Source organism: Lutra lutra, chromosome 18 (assembly GCF_902655055.1).
Source record: "Lutra lutra chromosome 18, mLutLut1.2, whole genome shotgun sequence".
NCBI classification, from domain to species: domain Eukaryota; kingdom Metazoa; phylum Chordata; class Mammalia; order Carnivora; family Mustelidae; genus Lutra; species Lutra lutra.
The window spans coordinates 17,483,616-17,507,344 of NC_062295.1; the positions used below are offsets into that span (position 1 = coordinate 17,483,616).

The 23,729-nt window shown below is 38.2% G+C and overlaps 1 protein-coding gene across 5 annotated transcripts in view; it reads right to left on the reverse strand.

Annotated features, from left to right (window-relative positions):
* RBBP6 (RB binding protein 6, ubiquitin ligase) overlaps window positions 1-21,809 on the reverse strand; it is a 31,642-nt gene extending 9,833 nt beyond the window's left edge. For 3 of the 5 annotated variants that reach the window (XM_047712978.1, XM_047712979.1, XM_047712975.1), the window contains exons 1-10: window positions 20,532-21,802; window positions 15,739-15,838; window positions 13,415-13,451; window positions 8,871-8,915; window positions 6,694-6,782; window positions 6,489-6,585; window positions 5,952-6,091; window positions 3,174-3,346; window positions 1,365-1,468; window positions 911-1,248 (exon numbers count right to left, since the gene is read on the reverse strand). In XM_047712978.1, coding sequence (XP_047568934.1) covers window positions 911-1,248; window positions 1,365-1,468; window positions 3,174-3,346; window positions 5,952-6,091; window positions 6,489-6,585; window positions 6,694-6,782; window positions 8,871-8,915; window positions 13,415-13,451; window positions 15,739-15,838; window positions 20,532-20,697 — 1,289 coding nt within the window. In that variant the 5' untranslated portion in view covers window positions 20,698-21,802. Of the gene's footprint in view, window positions 1-910; window positions 1,249-1,364; window positions 1,469-3,173; window positions 3,347-5,951; window positions 6,092-6,488; window positions 6,586-6,693; window positions 6,783-8,870; window positions 8,916-13,414; window positions 13,452-15,738; window positions 15,839-20,531 lie in introns of all 5 variants that reach the window. The other 2 variants (XM_047712977.1, XM_047712976.1) reach the window with 2 other exon arrangements.
* Between the last annotated feature and the right edge of the window lie 1,920 nt (window positions 21,810-23,729).

Genomic DNA, 23,729 nt, shown 5'->3' on the forward strand with positions numbered 1-23,729 from the left:
CCTTTACAGAGTTCCTCAAACACACAGTGGTAAGTAAAAAAATGGAAATCTCCATAAGCAGTCCCATCTATGATAGCTATGATAGAAACCAGCACGGTTGTAAGAATAGTAAAAGCTTAAAAAAAACAAACAGAAAGTCAAAGTGTGGGACCTAAAGAAGACAGAATTAAGAGTAAATTCTACTTCCAGCTCCACTAGTGAATCAAAGGGGTGATCTTAGAAAAGCCAATGAACCCTGAGACTCATTCCCACTGTTAATCACAGAAAATCAGTGAGAAGTCTTCCATGTACATGTAAAGGACCCAATCCTCAAGATTTTTACTTCAGTAGGTCTGTACAGACCCCTGGCTCTATTTTTTTTTTTTTTTTTAAAGGTGGTTGCTTCTTTAAGAATTTATAAGCCATCAGACTACATGGTCAAAGGTCCTTTTTGTGTCTGAAGCGGTAGGATTTAAGTGAGTTTTCATTGGTCTTCTACCTAATTTTGCTCCAAAACAATTCTACCACCACCAGTGTTTTATCCCCTTTACCGATCCAAACTGTGCTTAGTTCTGCTCAAATCGACTCTTTCTAATACCACCGTTATGACCACAAGTGAAATCTCTTTATGATTCGACATTTAATAAGGGTTGTTGGCAACTTGTATAGTCCTTCACCTTGGGATGCTTAATCATTTACCGAGTGAATCTCCTTCATTTGCCTGTTCCTCCAATAAGAGTGGGTCATCTGTTACGAGGAAACCTTTAGAAGAGGGTTACTTTTTTGAGTCCCCCACCTTACTGAGCACAGTGATTCACAAGGATGATACATACTGCAGGCTACTACAACTGCTAGAGCAACATAACAAGAAAAAAAACTGTACTACTGATCTCACTTGTTTCTGAATCATGAGAGCTGCACACAGCCTTACCGGAAAGGTCCATCTGATTTTTCTGAGTGGACTGATATGGACACTGTTGCAGTTATATCAGGTACAGGAGCTGGGGTAGAAGATGAATTTCCAGGCACAGGAGGGGCCAAGGAAGACGGGTTAGAAGTTAATGAAGACATAGAAGGAGCTGGGTGAGCTGATGAAGATGTCACTGGAATCATAAGAGGATCCTGTTGTCTTGATATTGGAGATCTCATCAGAGGCTGTAGGTTCCGCTGGATGAGTGGTCTAGGAGTCGGTACTGGGGTTGGTGGTGGAGGTAACTGTTTTCGTAGTCTTTTCGTATAACCAGTTTCATTTTTGAAGTTATTAACAGCCTATAGATACCAAACAGAAAAATGCAGGAAAATGTAAGGCTGTATTTACTCAAGTACAGTTTAAACAATCAAAAATTCTTAAAAATTTTTCAGAAAAGGGATATGGAAATAGTTACCTGTCTTAAGAATTTATTGGCGATTAAAGCATCAGGAGAGACGTCATTCTGATGGCAGGTTGGACATGTATGATCATCTGATTCCAAGAGGGCTGTTCTTATACCTAGGTCAAATATTTTAAGTATTAATAAAAGCAGAGTACAAACTCGGTGTTTAGAGAAGGAATTACAAAGACCACTTAAACCTAATCGGTTACATTTCTGTTTCCAAGCACATATGACTAATCATTTCTGAGATTAAGAAACTTAGAAGTCAAATCTCTTGCCTAATAGCACTCCTTGGCTCTAACTTCTACCTTAAAAACAGAAGCCATGAATATAATTTCTTTAAAGTGAGAGAAGAAGCACTCTTTCCTTAATACTATTCTCTTTGCTTAGCTAGTAGTTGGAAGAGTATAGGGGAAAATCACAGAAATAAGGTATAGTCTAGAAAGAGAAAAACTTTACATGGCTAAGAGGCTTTTTAAAAAAGCCTCACGAGGAAAGTAGAGGATAAAAACCAGAAGTGTTATACAGTCAAGGAGGTCAGCGACACCTCCAGCACAGTACATAAAAACAATGCTAAATGAGATTCACCGATTATGCTTTAGTGTAGTAAAAAAAATCCAGTAATAAGTGGTTTGTTAATCTAAGACACACCCTGAAACAAATTGTAAGTGACCTCTTCTTTACCTTGGTCTTCACTAAAGAGGACCCCAAATCAAGATTTATGTTCCAAAGCTATGTTTAGAAATGAAAAAGGCCAGAGGAGAGCACGCCACAGAGAAGCAGTGAAAATTTTCAGAGGATGCCATTTTCATCTCGGTTAAGAAGGGGCAAATTTAGAGTAAGTGCCAGAAAAAAAACCAAATGCTAATATAAATGATCAGAAAAAAAAAGTCAGGGACACCTGGGTGGCTCACTCGCTTAAGCCGCTGCCTTCAGCCCAGGTCATGATCCCAGGGTCCTAGGATCGAGTCCTGCATCAGGCTCCTTGCTCAGCAGGGAGCCTGCTTCTCTCTCTGCCTCTGCCTGCTTGTGCTCTCTCTCTCTCTGACAAATAAATAAAATCTTTAGAAAGAAAAAAGAAAAAAAAAAGTCACAAGTCACCACATGGCAAATGCAGGTGAGAAAGAAGTTCTCAATCACACTTGGGAATTTTAGAATAAGGAATAAACTATTTTTCACAATCCTGCAGGAAAGGGATTTAAGTACCATTTAAAAGTACTTCCAGAATATCTAAGGCCCAAAAAGCATTCAAAATTTTGCATACCATTTAAAATGTACAGGCAACAAAAATCCTACATTTCATAAAACCCCAGTACAGTTACCCTGATGAAAGTACAAGAGATGGTCCATTCTAATAATTAAAAGGACAAAGAGATTGTTGTTTAAAAAAAAATGCAGCAACAAAAACTGTTCTTGCTATTAAATACTCACTTAGGAACTGACCAATTACTGACGCTTCATACTTCATTATTAAAACCTATAATGTTGCTTAGAGCCTCTCCAGGTAAATACACATATTTTCTTTTTTTTTTTTTAAGATTTTATTTATTTATTAGACAGAGAGAAATCACAAGTAGGCAGAGAGGCAGGCAGAGAGAGAGGAGGAAGCAGGCTCCCTGCTGAGCAGAAAGCCCGATGTGGGGCTTGAACCCAGGACCTGGGATCATGACCTGAGCCGAGGGCAGCGGCCCAACCCACTGAACCACCCAGGCGCCCTTAAATACACATATTTTAATTAAAACCTAGAATGTTGCTTAGAGCCTCTCCAGGTAAATACATATATTTTAAGATCTACATCTTTAAAAGTTCAACGTTTCTTACATTCATCACAATAACTGTTTCCACAGCAGGGAATGACAACGGCGTCAGTCATAATATCTTTGCAGATGAGACACAACAATTCATCTGGGATAGGATCATCTTCTTCTGAAGAAGAAGATGGCTCCTCTGGTAAGAAAGGTGGTTTTTCTTTCTTCCCAATTGCATATGCTTCTCTGTAAAAGAAGGTTTCTCTGTTTTAACACTGTTAAGAAGGCGAAGTATTTCCAAGATATGAACATGTTCTACTATACCATAATGGGAACTTATAATTCAGTTCGATGCTACATTTGTTTACACAAGTATAATACCTTCCAAAATAATGGAGTATTACGGACATCCTCCCTCTAAACAACAAAAAGACATAAAACAAAGTCCTAAACAAGTATAACAAAAAGAAACAAACACTGTAAAACTGGCTAACAGAACCTTAAAAATCCACAACTCTAGAACTGAGGACTGGAAAATAAAGGGACATATTCGGTGCCACAAAATTATGTTTAAGTGGCAGAGACAGGATTTGAACTTAGACATGACAACACCCTAACCACAATTTTCTCTATCCTACCACGTTACTTGAAAAACAAACAAACGAAATTTCCCCTCCACAGTCCAACAGTACCCAGAACATGTGACGGTATTAGAGCGAATGCCATACCACAGGAAATAGAAATTGGTGCTGACATTACAAAATTAAGGGGGATACCTCAAGGGAGACAGGACGCTAGCAACCACACCAGTATCTAGAAGTAGCCTACAAAACCAGTGATCTACTTATCAATCAGCATTTTTAAAGAGAGACTTATCTATTTATAGCCAACTAAGAAATATTAATGACTTAAGTGATCAGAGTATGTGTTACAAAAACATAAAGTAACACTTCCATCATTTGGGGTCCATTTTTTGGTAGACGTGCATTCTGCAGAAATGCTGTATATTTAATATATCAAAAAGAAAAAAAACAATACACTATTCTCAAACTTGTCAACTATTTCGAACACCCCCATCTTCTCTGTAATCAGGCAGATTTATAAAACACAGGAATGCCTACATAAATTCTTTCTACCTCATTTAGGAACAGAGTGTGTCAATCTCAACGCTGGAAATGAAAGGATCTCAGCTGTACGGAGTAGGGTACCTTAGGTGTGTTATTTGTGTTGCAGTTGCTCCATAGACATCACCACGATTCCAGAAATAAGTATCAATTTGCTTATGCCCCATTGTTCCCAATTTGTGAAAGAGGAGTCTCCCACTGCCCAAAAGAGAGAAAAGAAAGAAAAAAAAAAAAAAAAGAGGAGAACAGAGGATAGAAAAAGAAACAGAAGAAGAGTCTGAGTTGCTTATCAGTGGTGTTAGTGGAGAGGGTGAAAGCTTCATTTAAAATATTTGGGCTCCCATTTTCCCCAGTATTTGCTGTGTGTTTGGCACAAATGGGCTTTTGTATTCCAGCATTCAAAAGCAATGAAGTTAATTATTAGTTAGGGTTCACAAGGGTGGTGTTATTTCAACACAGATTTCTATTTAAATACTTTTACTTGTATATATTAAGATGAAGCGGTCTGCTCTTAAATTGTGTCTGTAAAAATCATCCATTTCAACCTAAGTTGTTTGGAAATATGTATGAAATGTCTGAATTAGAAACAGAATAACAACAGACTGCTCTACGATGAACCACAAACACAGGATGGTGACAGAGAAAAAACAGATGGGGGTGAAACTGAGAAAGTGAACAGGGCTGGGAGTTTAGGAGAACATTCATTCCTATCCGAGAACTAAAACGAGGCACTTATTACTAAAGCGCATACTCGAAACCACTGTCTGCTCCATACCATTTCCACAGCATAGCCGTCTTTCTCCCATCACCCTCACCTGCTCACTACACTGCATTTCAACAGGACAGCACGAAGCTGAAGAAAACTGTTCTGTACATTTTCCCTGTGTCACTACGAACACTGCCAGCTGTTCTCTAAATTGAGGTTTCTCAAGATATGTCCTGAGGACATGCTCGCTTCATAACCCACTGGAGGAGTGGTTAGAGGAACAATTAATACCGTGTTCCATATTACGTGATTTCTCAGCTGCCCAGGGCAGCCAAAAATGTAATTATCAGTAAGAGCAGGTAAACTGTGAAGTTATCTAGTTGAACCATACCACTAGGTGTTCACATCTATCCATTTCATTAAAACTGACCCAGTAAGCAAAATCTGAAAACCCATTCAAAATAAGCATGAAGCTGTAGCATACAGCGCTGTAGCTCTTCTAATGGCTTATAAAATAAACCATATTTTAAAATCTTAACACTCTCATGGCTTGTCCAAACTTGTTCAAGAGGACTCAGTTTTTTATTTATTCTTGGCACTTATATTTTGCCTTGACATCTTGTAGAACGTTTACACTAACGCCTTTTGCTTCTCAAAAGGATTAAGGTATTTGTCTTCTTCACTTAAAAAATGTAGATAGCATATAAGATTATGTGGGAGTATGTATGTGAATGAGGAAGAAAGCAGGGTATGACAGAAACAGAAAAAAATCAGAAGACTACAAGGGAAGTGGCACTCGGTGATAACAAAAAACCCCAAACCCATTTTAAATTTGCATTTAATGGAGCAGACTGCAGCCTTTCATTCTTCACACAGAAATGCAACACATGGAGACTAACAGTATTGCTATACAATGCTCACAAGTAATCCACATCGCCACGTCACGAGCCTGAGACTACATAAGAGTACTGGCGCCTGGCCGGACGGCGGCCTCCCAGGTCGCACCTCCTCGCATACTTACGCATCTATAGTTGGTATTGCGTATTTTCCAGTGTTGGTAAGCATTGCACCTTTCATGTTAGGGTCTTTCACCTCCATCATAAAACTTCTGGGAATACCAGTGCTCTTTTTAATCCTAGGACCAGACTCAAAGTTTTTATCCTATTTGGAGGGGAAAGGAGAAAGGAGGAAGAAAGCAAGCAGTTACATTTACTTGATATTAACTACCATGCAGTACTCATTAATTGCTTCTGTTTTTTGGTAGTGCTTTCCACACATGACCTCATTTAGTCTTCACAACAGCCACGTGAGGGAAATACTGCTATGAGCACCTCGGTCATCCAGAGAAGAAACGACAGGCCTGAAGCATCAAGTAGCTTGCCCAGGCTCACCCAGCTATTAAGTGGCAGAGCCAGGGTCTGAAGCCTGGCAGTTTGGCTCCAGAGCCTGTGCTCATTTGCCATTGTTAATAGAGAAGGCAGTATTCACAAGAAAAATACAATGGCTAAGAAATAATTAAGAAAAATAAGGTGTACCAGGGTTTCTACTTTGGACTTACCCCATTTGTTGGGCAATTCTTAATATAATGGCCAGGTTTACCACAACGAAAACACGTATAAGATGGAGGTGGTGGACCTAGAGGTTTCTTCATGTAACTGAAAGGGAAAAAAAATTACATGTACACAAAAACTTGAAAAAATGCTTGATTGGGGGGGAAAACCCACCCCAAAATACCTATTAATATGAAGCATTTATGGACTTACTTGATTGGGTCGTATTCATGGCCAGATTGCGACATCATTGCTTTAATTTTATCTTCTTCAGAAGCATTGGCTTCAGCCAGATTGGCAGTCTGTTTAACAGGTAATTATTTGACACACACATTAGAAACACATTTAAGACCACACAGCCAAAGACAACACCACTCATCCTGTAAAGAGCAGTATCTGATCTTGCATAAAACCTAAAACTATTTACATGTATAACCTAGAAGAGGCACCAGGAGTTCCTTAGGTCATTACATGACGTTTGGGTGTCTGCTGTGCTGAGGAAGGTCATTCTGGGGGCACTCAAACCTTAGACCCTGTTTGTACCTTACATTAAGATTTGCATATGACTCCTCTAAGAGTTAAAAACAGATTACGGAAACACTTGATATTTTAAATCTTAAAAATAATTCAAGTGTCACAATACAAAGACTTAATACTTACAACTTAGAGGTAGGGTTGTGGGTAGAACAACTGAACATATTATGCAGCTGTTACTAAGCCAGAAGGCTCTTTAAGTAGTAGCAACAGTTTCAAATTAAGTGCAATGCACATGCAACTGAGCATTCGAAATTTTAAATCCAACTCTCCAAAGTTTTATGAACTTCATCACATACTGAAGAGTCTAGATATAAGCAGGGTCTAAGAGAGTGAGTCCTAGTAACTTTAATCTTCAAGCATCTAGCACTCACATCAGTCATTCACTGGGTTTTATCTTTACATTCATCCACAAAACAAGCAACCAGTTTTAACATTTTATTGTAATTTTATATACAAAGAATGCTTAACATTAACAGAGCTTAGAACAACAGCAACATTTACAGAAAACTGGATTACAGATGTTGAACAACTAATTTGTTTGAACCCAAACATTAATTTACAAATAGTTAAAAAAAAAAATCCCCCAAACCTCCAAAATTCCCCAACTGCTTCCCACAAAGAAAACAATGGTAGGAACAGACCAAAACTCAAATATGGTCCTTACAGCACATAAGAATTAAAACCATGAACTATAAACTGCTTAAGAGGTTAACTCTATGCTAGACCACTTTGCTTTAGAAAATTGTGAGAGAGGATGGGTTTCAGCCCATTTTGTGTGTCAGAATCATCAACTTTAATGTTTAGTTTTCCCGGAACAAGAGCTTAAAAGCTTATTTGTTACTAGGACATTTTTGGGAGATACATTCTAGGGGAAAAGGACACAACCTCTAACAAAGCCAAGGATAAGATAGGGACAGCACTAATGGAAAATCCATCCAACTCATTAGGTTAATCTTGGTTACTTAAGTTTGGTTTTACATTTCTGACAGGAGGGAAAAAAGATTTTTGGAAAACTGAAGACTTCCTTCCTTCTTGGTCCTAAAAAATCTGTCTATTCTGTAATATATGTCTTCTTCCCTTTTTTCTTTTTTTAAAAGGCATAATTTGCAAGCTACATCTATTATTTTAAAAAGTAATCCATCACTAGTGCTTTCCCAAACAAAAGTACACATTGTTGAGCAGAAAATGCAAGCAATTTTATCGCAAAACACGACATATACAATTATTTCAGGAGGTAACAATTTGCCCCTCTGCCAAACATACACATTGGTATATTCCTGCAAACAGCTTTATACATTTACACAATTCATGTAGTCTGTGTTCAAACAAATTAGGTTGTTTAAAACTTTTTCTAATGCAGACAGACTACAAGTCTATAGCATAAAGAAACAATTGTAACACATTTAAAATGTTGACCTTCAAGGGATCAATTCAAATATTCAAGAAATAACTGTGCAATTGTCCATATAAAGGAAAGCTTCTATTTTGGCTGCTTAAAGAAAGTCCACATAATTTACAGCCAAAACCAGGAAATTCCTCCAGAACTTTGTTAGTTTCCAATGTATAATTAAACAAAATGTATGAGGGGAAAAAAAAAAAAAGTAAGGGTAGCTTCATGTGTTTCTTCGGTCTTGAAGATGAACACCACTCCAACATTATGGTGAGGCTGCCAAAATACTCCCCCTATCTTCTCAAAACGGCAACTACTCTTTACAGGATAGTAATAATGTGTACAATGTTTTCACAAAATACATCCTCCCCCAACCCCTCTTCAAACAACCGTTCCACATTAAAAAAGAATACGATGTTAGAAAAAGATTTATATTTTCAAGAATATATATATATATATATACCTTTGTAAGCTGGGCCAGAGAAATAGACGCAGAAGAGTCATCAATCTGTTCACAAAAAATTAAACACACATTCAAGTTCCACACTGAAAACATCTGAAAGTGATCATTTAGTCCCTACTGCCACTTAATGTTCAAATACTGGGCATTTTCTTAGAAGTTTTCTAAAGAATGTTTATTATTTCCAGTTTTGAAGCTGAAACTATAGCTCACCCTGCTTTACCCTTCTCTATGTATTTCACACACAGTAAAAGGCTAAAGTTGAGGGAGACTCAATTACAAAGAATAAAAGAAGAACAACAGGGTAAAGAAAAATGTATCACAGAAAATGTGTTCAGAGCAGTGACTAAATATTAAAAAAGAGTCCCATGTCTATCAGTGGTCTCTAAATCGGATAATGCTCAAGACAATGTACACTAGATGAGAGAAGAATAAGAAATCTAACTTTTCTGGAATGCCATTATAGAACACTGTAAAAACAAGCAGCTCTTTAAAGGCTCGGATAATTATTTAATAAAACAGCTCCCACATAACTGCTACTTTTTTCTCTATTTTTGAGCATATACTGTTCATTCTGAGTAAATCTGTTTATTCTCCCATACAGACTAAGAATGGCTTTTTGCCAAAGAAACCATAGCTTTATCAAGGAAAGGTGTTAAGCCAAAAAAAAAAGGGAAACCAAAGGTAGCCTGTGACAAAGGCAAACAGGGCTCTCATAAAAAGATGGAATTTAATGTGTGAAGAGAGTTAATCAAATGGAGCAAGCATTATATGCTGAAGGATATAAGGATTTTTAAAATGTATTTTCAAACGGGATATTAAAATTTTTTTCACTTATTTGATCCCTGAAGTGGTTTTAGTATCAGTTTTTTTATAAAAGTGTTTATGTGTGTATATGTGTACACATGTACACACACACACACACGTTTAACATTTAACTCTAAAGATACTATTCCCCTGTAAGTGTGCCAAAATGAAAACATTATTAGCTTCCTATGTAGTAATCCAGTTGCTTATTCAACAGGTTATAAATTTCTCATGCATTTTGGTCAGAACTCTTGTTTAAAATGGAGAGGATGTAACGGGATGTCTGGATCAGAGAAAAACAACAACAAAGTGAGTCTCTGTTAAGTATTTTTCAAATATTCCAGAGAGCTAAGAGTATTAAAATAAAAGCAGAATGACTGAGAGCCCCAAATAGAAATGTTACAAGTTTCAATGAATTAAGTTCTTACAACAATGCCCACCACAGAAGGAGTTCAATAAATAAAAGTAATGTTGGCTAAATTTAAAATATAACTTATAAATATCTTAGAGTTTTAAGAGTTACTTTAATGGATATTACTACTGGGATGCTTATTTAAACAAAAGGTTCTTAGCTCCCTACTGAGGGGCGGCACTAACTCCACATTCCTAATACACAACCATATAATCCACCAACATGTTCTTATTCTCATCTAGCTTTTAAGTGCTCTTTCGTTACAGAACTAATCTCAAAGGGAAGCTTAAAGAGAAAAAAAAGAATACACAAATATCCTATTTTTTATCGAGAATAAATTCTGACCATCTATTTTGAAGAGGGTTACATTTTATATCAGCTAGGAATTATTTGAATCTAAGTAACAAGAACTGAACAAACTACTGTCAAGCATCATCTATGTTTCTAACCAAAGAAACAAATTAATAGCCTTTCAAAATAAATCCATTACTATCTAGAATATTAATACTCATCATTTCGTTAAAAAAAAAAACTTTATTATAGCTGGAACTAAAATACACTAACACTTTTTGTTCTTCCCATTCCTAAAATATAGCTGTCTTTTGGTTCTTACACTGGGCTTTCTCGTCGTGTTAGTTTTCTGCCAACTTGTTTTAGTATCCTATAAAGTGGTTTCAGATACTCAGTGGTATCTACATCGCTTTTTTCCCCCACCAATCATTCTAGCACCTTAAATACCTTAAAATCCACAAGGAAGTAAAATTTACCAGAAATTGAGAAAGGAATCCAATTGTTTCCTGCATATAGCAAGGTACTAGAAACTGAGTGAAAACTGCTGACAAGAAATGACCAGAAATTTGCATGTCCTAAGCATCAATAAATGCATTAACTAATGATTTAAAAAAATGCACCATGTTAAAAAAAAAAAACAACCTAGTCTTAAAAAAAACTGATCAGTGCATACTGTGGACATCATTAAAATTAACCCACTTCCCCACATCTAATTTATGGTCTTGCTTCTGGGAGAAAGAATCTGAAATTTTTTTACGCCATCCATACTTGCTTGAAATTAAAGGATCCAACAAAATGCAATTCTGATATTTAATAAGCAAGAAGAACATCCAGCTTTGCAGTACCAACGTGGAAGGATGACTAACTAAAACAAAGCTAAGGAATATGGATAGAAATAGCCATCCTTGATCGCAATTGGCTTAGGTTACCAAAAATGTACACACATTTACTTCTATTAACTAGAATTAGAAACCTCATTTGGTGGCTCTATCTTGGCTTTTGTGAATGTGTACAGTAAAACAAGTGATATGTAAAATGGGCATTAATAATGCTTCATGAATATATTCTCATCCTAAATGCCAGCAAATGTATCCCAAACAAATAAATGATGGGGATATTAAATTATTAAATTATCTAGTGTCTTCATTTCAGACATTCTACCTAAAAATTAAAGCCACTTTTAAAGTATCCAAAAAAAAGGGAAAAAAAAAGAAAAAAAAAAAAAAAAGAAAAGAGAAACCTAAATAAGCATAAAATAAACTGCTTCTTGTATAAGTGTAATACAGACATGCCAGGGAACACACAAGGCTAAAAGAATGTTAACTTTATTTATGAACATGTGATTTGTGTTTATACACATGCTAATAAACAAAAAGGAAATAACTGTTTTCAAGAAATAAAACTTCATCTGAATTAATTGAAATACTATATAAAAGTACTTTATACAAAATGTGTTACATTAACTACTACAGTCACCAGGATAGTCACTCTAATTTGTGCTAGCATTTGGATACATAAAATCAGTTTTAAACCAATCACCAGCAAAACAGAAACTTGGACAGTTTTTTACAGCATTATGCTTTAAAAACCAAAAAACCAAACCAAAACAACAACAACAAAAAAACAAAAAACAAAAAAACAAAAAAATAAAAAAACCCCAAAAAAACAAAAAACAACAAAAACCAAAAAACCCCATATACCCCAGGGGCGGGGGGGGAACCCCCAAACACTAAGTTTTGATCTTTGAATCACCATACTTAGTTCCATGAGAACTAAAGGCCATATACTTTAGAGAACAAGTCCAAAGTTAAGATATTCTATATTATCATGTTTAAGATGCAATGATCCAAGGTTAGTGAAATGCCTGATACACAATTAAAGATCAGTACTATTTAAAAAGGATAAAGTGAAACAGCAAGCAATACCCTTGAATTCTAAATCAAGATTTCAGACATCTTGTATTGTGTACAGATCAAGCCTCAGCAGTAAAATGTTTCGAGAACCATCAAGTTTACAGAACCCAATTACTACAGCCCTATGCTCTGAAACAAGTGTGTCACCCCACAACTTAGGAACACTGCTGCTGCCTTTTACTTAAGACCTCCAAGTCAACAGGGTGTCATATTTAAGCTATGATCATAAAAATTAAGATGTTATCCTGGTTAAGGGGAGTCACCTCTGATGAGCTACAGCTTTCAATTAGCTTACAATTAATGGAGCATTTAGTATCTTTATGAGAGAGAAATATTTCAATTTGGAGAACTAAGCAGGCTGGAAGTGGAAGACCTTGTAGTAAAATTTTAAAACAAAGTACTCAATTGTATAAATCATCAATGAGACATTTATATACTCATGGGGGCCCAATTTCAGGTCTTACTTTATAGTGGAGATATAAACGAAGAATAAAAGCTTGAAATTGCCAAATAAGACAAAACTAAGTAATATAGCTGCATCAACTCTGGAAAGCTCCTTTCTATATGTGTCTGAACTTGGAGAAAGCATCAAACTTTAACATTAGCTTTGCATATTGCTAATGCATTTTTTAAAAGCCATCCATCAGGCAGGAAAAAAAAAACTAACAAAAACTAAGTGATACAACGTGAAAATGGCAAAATATACACTCCAAACATTTTTTTTTATTGCAAGAAACAAAAAGCACACAACAGCCTGTACATACATACAAAATACTAACTATAGACAGACAGATGTAGAACATGTTATCATGTTCATTAGTGTAAAACCTACACGAGCTAAAAAGAATCATACATTAACTGTACAACACAGTGTCATACAGGGAGGATGCTATCATATTTAATATGAAACAGTGTTTTGGGGGGGCACAAATTACCCATTTCTACAAAGTGTGCAAATTATGCCACATATATCCATATTCAACTGAGCTGTCATCAAAATACATTTTATTTACAATATGTACTATGATCAGTTGGATATTAAGTTCTAAATGATTTACTTCACTGCTACATTATAAAGGTAAAAGCAATGTGTAGAAAAAGTGTGAGATTGTGTTTTTACATACTGCTTTTGAAGTTCCCATCACTGGTTCAGTTCGACTTCTAAAAAATAAACAAAAATGAAAATAATATTAATTATGAGTAGGTATTTATGGATTTTTGTGCTAAAACAGCTTAATATATCTCTCATCACATATCTTTATGAACACAAATTTCCTTTGGTACAAAGATTTAAAAACAACCAACTTCCTAATATGTACACTACTAATAGTTTAAGACCTATTTGTGGGATATAAAATAAAACAAAATTCTATACTAAGAAATTCGAGAATAGGTGTAACCTGCCATTTACAACAGATGTTTTCCCACAGGTAGTATGAAGGTCTTTTGTTAAGAAACATTGTAGCTATTTCTTAACAGACTGAGCAACCAAGTTACATTATCCTCCCCCACCCTTTTCTTAAGATTTTTATTTATTTATTTGACAGAGAGAGACGCAGGAAAGAGGGAAAACAAGCAGGGGGAGTGGGAGAGGGAGAAGCAGGCTCCCCGAGGAGCAGGGAGCCCGATGTGGGGCTCCAGCCCAGGACCTGGGGATCATGACCTGAGCCAAAGGCAGCCACTTAAGGACTAAGCCACCCAGGAGCCCCTCCCTGGTTTTTTAATAGGTAACAAAAATTTTCATGTATCAGATCTTCTTAAATGAAGACCACTCACTGTTAGCATTTATAATTGGGACCCCGGAGAAATTGCTGTGCTCCAAAAACTAAATTTCAAGTCCAGAAAGACAGGTTGATAGTAACTTTAACTTCTCAAAACAGTCTCAAAACAATGACTGAAGATTAAATAAGAACTTCCAGAAATACGCAATACAGTCTTGACAGTTTATTAGTTCAAAGAATGAGCTTGATGGTTGTGAAGAACTGAACAAATTGATTTTTTAAAGTACATAAAAATAAACCTGAGGAGAAATTCTTTTACAAGTTCTCACAGGAAAGGGGACAGGGGCTGAGTTGTTAAATACAGCACTTAAATGCTTAATTGAAATTTATGCTATCCTGACTACAGAGAAATGTTAGTGTGCATCTGAAAGGAGTTTCTAAGTTTACATGCGATTTGCAAGTCGTGGGATAAAAATGAAGCATTCGTTTTCTAGTATTTGCTCAATAAACTCAGAGGCATTTTATGAGGCAAAGAGATTACAAAGGAAATCTCACACAGTTAACACACAATTTTAAGAGGCAACTTATTTTCCCATGTACTTCGAATAATTCTCTCCCTAAGTTTCTTAGTATCAAAAAACAAACAAAAACCAAAAAAACTGAATGTTTACTGTTTTTTAAAAAGCATTTAAAGTGTAATTTCACACTAAATACTTGGAATTATTCCCTCATTTCTTACAATTACACAAAGTTAAAAGCACATAATTCATTTGGTTTTTCTAAGAAAAAGAAAGTATGCAAGTTTTTAAGCTGTTGTTATACAGAAGATATTACACAAAACGATCCCCAAGGGCTAGGACATGGAATATAACTTCATAGCAAACCAATGACAATTAAGTTTAGAATGAACACTTGCCCATATGAAGTAAAGCTCCAAGAAATGACTATTTTACCTCAATTCCAAGAACACATTCCATTTCCTACGAATGGCAAATTCCACAATTTTTCACTGGCCAAAAGCAGAATTTGTCAAAATTTCAATTAAGGCTACCTAACTTCTAAGTGAAAATCACTACTCTTTTCACATTATTATAATTCTAACACCGTTAAAATTGCAAGGAGGCAGGGAACGTTAAAAGGTATGTTTTAATCCTGTGTCTTTTGTGAATTCCTTAAGCTCTAGACTGGTGCTAAAATACTGCTGTGTTCGTACTCCATTAATGGAGTCTACCATGGGCCAGGCACTGTTTAATTCTTCCAACTCTCTTCTTGAGTTAAATATTCATATCCCTATATTATTTTGAGAAGTCTATTTTGAGGCTTTAGATAACTTACCCAAAGTCACAACTGGTGTAAAGCAGCTACTGGAGTCAAACCTAAGCCTGATTCCATAAATCCTATAAACTCTACAGCTTCCCAACAAAAGCCCCTTATTGAGAAACAAATGTTAGCATTACTGAACACTCTGGATACTGTCAAAATATTTAGAACAAGGCTTTTAATATACTTATATAGCAAAAACTTCTTCCTGACAGCTCGTACTACTAACTACAGCTTAAGTTAACTGGGGGAAGAAACCAGGAAGAAACAAACCCATCCCCACAGTTTCAAGGATTAAGAAGATATACTTATTAAGGTAATGACTTCTATTCTAAAATACTTCTTTCTCACAAGATAAAAAAGTCTATTCTGAGAACTTAAATACATGAGATCTGATAAATACTTACATAACATACGTCTTGCTTGTAGATTTAACACCTCCAATAGGAATTCTTCTAACAATTACAGATGAATTCTTAGGAATTAGAGCATTATCATCAGTATATTCTGTAAAAAAGATAGAGAGTTGAATTTCTATTTGGCGATTTGGAGAAGTCAGTCCTCAAGAATTAGAAAACTTTAGCCAAACATAAATTTTATGGAAAATGAACTTAAATTTAAAAGAACATTAATCACTACATGTTCCTTGCATATGGATTACTGATACTGTCAGAACAATAGAGATTCTCTTCAAAGGACACCAAAGACTGTCAGCAGGTTCTTGGCTCTAGCGCTCCTACTTTTGTGGAACCCCAAATCTCTCAGTAAGACTAACTTATTCTTTAGTTTATTTAGCTAGTAATGCTAATCATCTCAACTATGAGAAAAAGGTGTTATTTAAATTATTTAACAATTATTAAGTTATTTAAAATGTCCCCTCCTAGCCCCTCACTCAACCTGAGTTATTACTAAAAACGACAGACTAAAGAAATTAAGACACGTTCTGAATAGAGGAAAGAGTTTCATAAAAATAATTAGTAGTGGGATGCAACTGTGGATAGAATATTGATTTAAGGCCTTTCTAAGGAACATTTGAGACTTAAAGAATGAAAAACTAGAAAGATATGCAAAAAAGCTGGACAAAAAGTGTTTCAGATAGAAAGAAAAGCATGTGAAAAAAATAAAGTCCAGAACAGCTGGAAGATAATGAAAGGGAAGAATGAAGGATAGAAAAGTACAGATCACAAACGGATTTATATTTTGTTTATAAGTACAAGAAGTCACCGAAGATTTTCAACAAAAATGATGACAATTTGATTTACATTAATAACAAACAAACAAGATAACTTTGGTATCTATGTGGACGATGAACCCACAGGGGAACAAGAGTAGAAAGAGGGTGACCAATAAGGAGGCTGCTGCAAAGGCCCAGTAAGAAATGATGATCTGTGCTGGTATGTGACACATGAAGAAAGGGAGAGAATCAGAATGTTTTGAGGTAGAAGTGGTAAGGCTACCAATGGATTAAAGGAGGGTAGGGAGATGAAGGAAAAAGAGCAGTCAGTCATAAGAAACTGGGTTCCTGGCTTAAGCCACCTGGAAGAACAGTGATGTCACTGAGAACAAAAGAGGGAGGATAAATGGATCCTATTTTTCTACTCTTTAAACTCCGTATTACTTGCAATACTTCTGGAAGAATGAAATTAAAAGAGAACCTGGACCAACTAACTTTAACTATGGGTAAAAAGCTTTCCTGAGGAAGGAATCTATAAAATTACTAAAAAGAAAAGTAGATAGATATGAAAATGTACCCATCTCTCCCAATCACACAATCAGGTTATCAGGGTTCATTCTTCTAAGATTATGGAGTTTACTTGCTTCACTTAAGTTACTCAGCACCAAGTGGCTGACTACCTCTGTTCTTCCAGTTATTTCAATTTATCACACAATGTAAGCATTTTAAGTTTAATACTCTATTAATTTTAATCATAACATCATTAGTTACTTCCTGTTACAAACTAAATTGTTCAAAAATGGGTTCTTATCAGTATATTTCAAGTAGCAGACTACATCTCACAGGTATCTAATCAATTCAATTCAATTTCCTAGACCTGTTAGAGACTATCATCATTACCTTGATAGTTCATGATAGTTCCAAATTTCAACCAAGATCTGAGTAAGAAAAACTGAAAGATGGGAGATGTTCAAAAAATAAATTCTAAAACAAAACTTGCTGTCAAACATTTGACAAGGACTTTCTGAATATGTAACAACTCTTAAAAACATTCAGGGTAGCTTTCCAAGACAACTTATTAATTTGATCAGACCAGTACTGTGTCAGACTAAAAGTCACGTGCCCCAACACCAGATGCTCTGATTGACCTTTAAGTACCTGAATTACACTGGTTACTTCCTACCCTTAAACTATGTTACTAAGTAGGCTGTTAACTTCAAAAGACCCTTTCCAGGCGCCAGTGTGATTTCCAATTCAAAAATACGAAGACCATGGATTCCGGAATGAAAAACAAGATGAATCTGACAGATGGAAAAAGAGAAGACTCTTCAAAAAGTCTACTTCATTCTCAGCTTTCAAATCTTTCACACAAGTTCAGAATGAAGGTTTTTGTTGTTGTTGTTGTTGGTTTTTTTTTTTTTTTTTTTTTTTTTTGGAGGTGGGAGAGAAGGTGAAAGGTAGGGAAACAAGTTTATATGGGAAATCTGTATTAAAAAATATAGGAAGATCATTCAGGATTTGTTTCGAAAGGAGCAAGATTCTTAAATCTAAAACATAAAATTCTGACCCATGCTTTTTGATGTAATCAAGATTTAAGGGTCCTAAACATGCACAGATTCCCAAAACTCTAAGGAATGTCTTTACAGACATGTGATATACTGGGTAATCTAAACATTAATTCAAACAAATTAAGTGATCCAGTTCAGCATCCTTCTCCTAGGCAACCCCCTAACTATGAGGCTATGAATATTTTGTACTCTCGAATTCACTGGATGGTGCTAAAACCCAGCCCATTCTTACTCAGCCGCCTGTGACACTGGATGCTATTTCCTGTAAAACTCATTAAGTGACTATCCCTCTGCACGACTATCAGTATTTTCTCCTCCCTTAATTTGAGGACTGCACAAAATGCACATTCTCTCCTCAGAAACTCCTTCTCTTAATCTAACATCAAAGGTTTCTTCAATATAGACCGTTCACACAAACATGTTAAAAATAATATGCTGCTGGGCAGAACACCTCCCTAGCTTTCAGGGCTTGTAAAAATAATACATAACATAATTTCCTGGCTTAGAAAAAAAAAATAACACCATGTCACAAAACTCTTAGATTTTTGGGCAAGATGTCCATCAACTATAACTTACTGCAATCTAACAAAGTTGTACTCAATTATCAGGTGGAGAAAATGGACCAAGTCTATGATAAAATCATTTAATACTCCTGAAAATGTAAATCCTGCCTAAGTATAGGACTAAAATTGCCTTAATATTGCCTAAATATATATATTTTCTTCCTCTCATTTATAAGTGTCATAAATATATCAGTATGTCCTGAAATTCTTATAAACCCATCTATCCTGTAAAGTGTGGCTGCAATATTTAAGGGACACTTTTGGTGACCTTAAAGAAAAGAGTATTTTCTTTAAGGTTTTTTTTTTTAACACTATTTTAAAAAGCTGTTTGACTGTTCATGACGACCAGCAATTTTTCCTCTCCTTAAATAGAGGATTCTACACATAATTATAATCACAAAAGCTTCCTGTGGAGTATCCCTTAGGTATGACATTTTAAAAGGGGGTGGGGGCAGTGGAGAATAGTCCTTCATGTGTTACCATGTAAGCAAATGAAGTTCATATTTAATATTTTTGAGTCATGCCAGTAATGCCAATCCTTAATACAATTATATCTGGATATAAATGGGAAACAACTCTTTTACATGACAAGATTCACTCTATTAAAAACTATAAACTAGGAGTGCTGGCTGGCTCAACTGGTAGAGCGTGCAACTCTTGGTCTCTAGGTTGTGAGTTCGAGCCCCACGTTGGGTGTAGAGATTACTTAAAATTAAAATATTTAAAAAACAAAACAAAATCCAAAACCCCATATAGGCTAGAAGTGAGGGACCCCCCCCCCCCCCGCAATTTCAACTAAAAGAATGTAAGTCACACCTTAAGAAAAATTTAGTGCTTGATAAAATACCCTAAGCTAATTTGAACTTCTTTATTTCTTCCCATCCCAGACTGATCTACTGAAAACTACACATCAGCATTACAGTACTAAGAAAAAGAAACCAAAACAAATGCAGAACCAGAATCTGCAGATACTATTCATCACAGTCGTATCTAATGTTAAATTCTCGACATTATTAAATGCTTTTAAAAAGGAGAAAGAACTTAAACATTCCTATCAGTGGCTTGTTTGAAACTCATTTGGTAGCAGCCTACTATTCTCCACATCCAAGTAACATAATCATGTAAATAAAGCCTAACAATTACTACTTTAAAAAAAGAAAACCCTTTACTAAATTGCTACTAAATTTTAAGAGTAATGTGATGAACTCAGAGCTCAACCACTTAATTACTGTATTACTAATTCTGGTATTTACACACAAAAGTGGTGACATCAGAACACATCAGGTTCCAAAAGCAATTCCAACATTAAAGACTAGCTGGATTAAATCCTCAAAAATATTTACGTGAGGATCCCTGCTCCACAACACACGCAACTCCAAAATAAAGATAAATTAAGTACAAAAGGACTGGAAGAAAAAGGAGTACATAAAACCTGCCACTGAACTCCAAACCATTGTCAGGTTAGAAAGTTAGGGCACTATCTCTACTGCTGCTTTAACAAGTAAGAAGCCTCCATATGCTCTCCTCCCCTCTGATGAAAAACAAGCTCGAAAACGCCACAAGGCAAGCACCCCCAAGAACCTGGATGACACCCCTCACCCTCTCCCACCGAAATCCTCATTTTAAATAACATTTGAGAAGAATAAACAGACTTCCACGTTTTCACATTAGCCTGTTACCGATGATCCCACCTACGCAGACATCATACCAGCCAGTTAAACTCCCAGGACGACCGCTGCAACCCCTGGATCTCAATGAAAGTTGCATCCAAAGTATTAGAATGAACAGGCCCCCAAGAGACGTAATGGCGGTTAGCCTCCTGCCAGGCAACCAGTATTTAGCACAACTACTTATCTATCTTCAGCCAGCAAAGCTGGAGCCCATGTGGCTCTTACCTTCTTTCGTCTGCGCGTTGGTGATCTGCAGGTCGCAGTCCGCAGCTTTCAACTTCTCTCTCCCCATAATCTGCTTCTTTAAATCGCAGAGGGAGATGTGGAGCCCATCAAAGGTGACGGTATCATAGTTGAGTTTAGAGGAAAATTTATAATGCACACAGGACATGGTGCCAAAGGATTCCTAAGGTTCAGCGAGGAGACGTGGACACTCTCAATATATGTATATTTATAAACTTAAGAGCAAAATATGTACACACACAAAACACTCAAAAGACACCGAAGGACCCTAAGGCCTCAGATTAAATACCCCCCCAACCACAAGCAGGGGGTTCGTAAAAACAATAATCCAGAACCCCCCCCCCGCCCCCCACGATACTCAGAAGCACTTCATACGGGAGGAAGCGGACGAGGACGGGGAAAGGGGAAATCGAGAATCCGCCAACGGGCACAATGTCACCCGGCTGGGTCCCCCTCGCTCATGCTAAGGGCCGGCAGGAGACGGGGGGCAGGCGGTGCAGTCAGTAGCGGTCAGTCCACACGTTAGAGTCCGAATGACCCCGCGGGGTCAGGGGTCCATAGCGAGGCCGCACCTCCCGGTTGGTCTCTCTTTCCGTGGATTGGGGTGACCCAGGCCCCGGGAGAAGGTTGGGGGAGAGGGCCTAGGCCCGGAGTCCACGAGCGGCCTCTCGCCTCCTCCTGGCTTCCGGACGACCGGCGTCAGCTTCCCCAGGCCCAGGCCCCCCCACACGCAAACCCCTGTCGCCTGCTCCCCGGAGGCCACGAGCGGCCCGCGGCCTAGGCCAAAAACGCGCGGTCGGCGGAGGAGAGGCCTTCCCGCAGGCCGCCCCCGGCTCCGCCTCCCCCCCGCCGCCGCCGCCGCCTCGGACACAAAGCCGGTACTAGGCCTCAACTAGGCCTCGAAGCACTTCCTCACCACCCCGGGCCCCAGCCAGCGGCCGGGTGGCTTTGGCGGACCCTGGGGACGCCGCCGAGGCTCCCCGACGCTTCCTCTCGCCGTGTGCTCCGCGCTTCTCTCGCCTTTCGCTCCCGTCGCCTTTCGGCCCCGAATCGCGAGAGGAGGCCCGGAAACCGCCGGGCAACGCCAAAGGCTTCGGGGCTCTCTTTTTGTTTCGCCCCCCTGCCGCTCTCGGGCCCTCACCCAGCGCCGGCGACACCTCCAAGCCAGGCACTATGGCGGACGCGGCCTGGCTTCGGGCGAGCGCCCCACTCCGGGGTCTCTTAAGCAGGGATTGCACGGGCGGCGCGCGCGAGGCGGGGCTGGCGTGCGCGGATAGGCGGGCCGGGAGGCGGGGCCCGCGGCGTCACAAAGCGCACCGGCCCGCCCACGTGACCCCGCGCTTTGTGACTCGGAGCGCGGAACCTGAACCATCCCGAGAACGGAAGGAACCATCTGCCTCAAGAGGGAGGGGGGCGCCGCGCGGAGGGCCGGCTCACCGTGCGGCTCCGGGGCGGGGTGGTGGTGGGAAGCTCGGATTTCAGCTGCTACGGTGCTTGTTAGTCTCCGCCGCAAAGTGGGGTGTCCAGGGATGGCCGGCTAACTCCCCTTCCCCGCAATCCCCACCAACTCCCCCCAGTTCCAGTAAACATTATGGTTGCTATGCATTGAACTATGGTTGCTATGCAAGCGCCCCCTAGCCTCCCCTTCCAACAAACCAGCCACCTTCAGCTCTTCCTAAGTGGAAATTCTGGAGCAGCCCTGGCTAGAACTGACAAAACCACCACTATAAAGATTTACCGAGCTCTAACTGTGTGCTAGGCCCAGGGCTGAGCCCTTTGTAACACTGCCAGGCTTGGAGCCCAGTTGTCGTGGTTGGAACCTTAGCTGTGGGGGTCAAGATTTAACGCCTCCGTGCCTCAGTTTCCTTGGCTGTAAACTGCAGTTTAAAATTGTACTCGGTCTACGGGTTTGTTATGGATTAAATGAATGAATATGTTTCCATTGTTTAGGAACATGCCTGGCGTATGGTTCAATGTGTCTCACATGTAGCTCAGTAAATGTCATTTTAACAACATCAGTAAAAACCCTAAAGTGGTCAGCCCTACCATTATCTCCGATTCATAGACGGAGCTATGCTAGCAATGGAGAATTTTCCGAATTCTCAGAATCAGGGGAATGCCTGCTTTGCAGCAGTGTCCGAAATCCCATTCCTAATTGTAAAAGAAGGGAAATATGCCAAGACCCCCCTCAGGGGACTGGAGATCATTTTTTCCTTGGGGCATAAAGAAGTTATTATAGCATCCATAAAATTCATACTATAACAAAATAACATTCATAAACTGTAATAATCACTATAATTTACAGTGCATTTTCCTCACCCTCTCTGGATTTTTACTGGCTTGGGCTCAGAGAAGTTAGTCACTGAGAACAAGACCACACAGCCATGATGGGGCCAAGTTTGCCTGGGACTTTCTAAATACCTACACCCAATCCTTCCAGAAGGTGGTTTAAATCAATCATCACCTTGTCAGGAAAGTCTTCCTAAGGCGACTTTATTCAAATAGGATGGCCAACGTTCTATCTCTCCCTCTTCCTAATTTTCTTCGAAACATTTGTTACAACCTGACATGGTATATATTTATTTTTTAATTTTCTGTCCCCACCCCACCCCCCACACACAGCTGAGAACAGGGATTTTTCTCTTTTGGTCATGCCATATACCCAGCTCTTAGAACCCCAGCCTGAATAGAGTAAGCACTCAATTAAGGTGTTGAATAAATACATTTTTATGTGATCTATAGAAATACCATGGCAGTAAGATTTTGGCAGATCAAGGCAGCCCCAGAGACACAAATACAATTTAACTCAATCACATCATCAGCATCAGTGCTTTCCACATATAACAAATTTCTCCCACCTTTCTCTTTGGTAACTAACCCAAATGTTCCTGTCTTGGGTCCATTTCAGAATGGCTGCTTTTCTTGAAAAACCTGTGTGAACCAAAGGGGGGAAATTATATCTACCGAAAGAAAAGGGGGACAGGAAACTGGGGTATTGCATTGGTATTCACGCCTCTAAAGTGGAAAATCTATATTCTTTCATTGGTCTTTGGCTAATCCCTTCACACTTAATTCAATGATAATTTAGTCAGCCTGCTGGGACTCAAAGGAGGCCACATCCTCAGGATAGAGTGAATTAGACTCCTGCCAGAGATGAGTGTGTAACCTTGGAAAGAATAC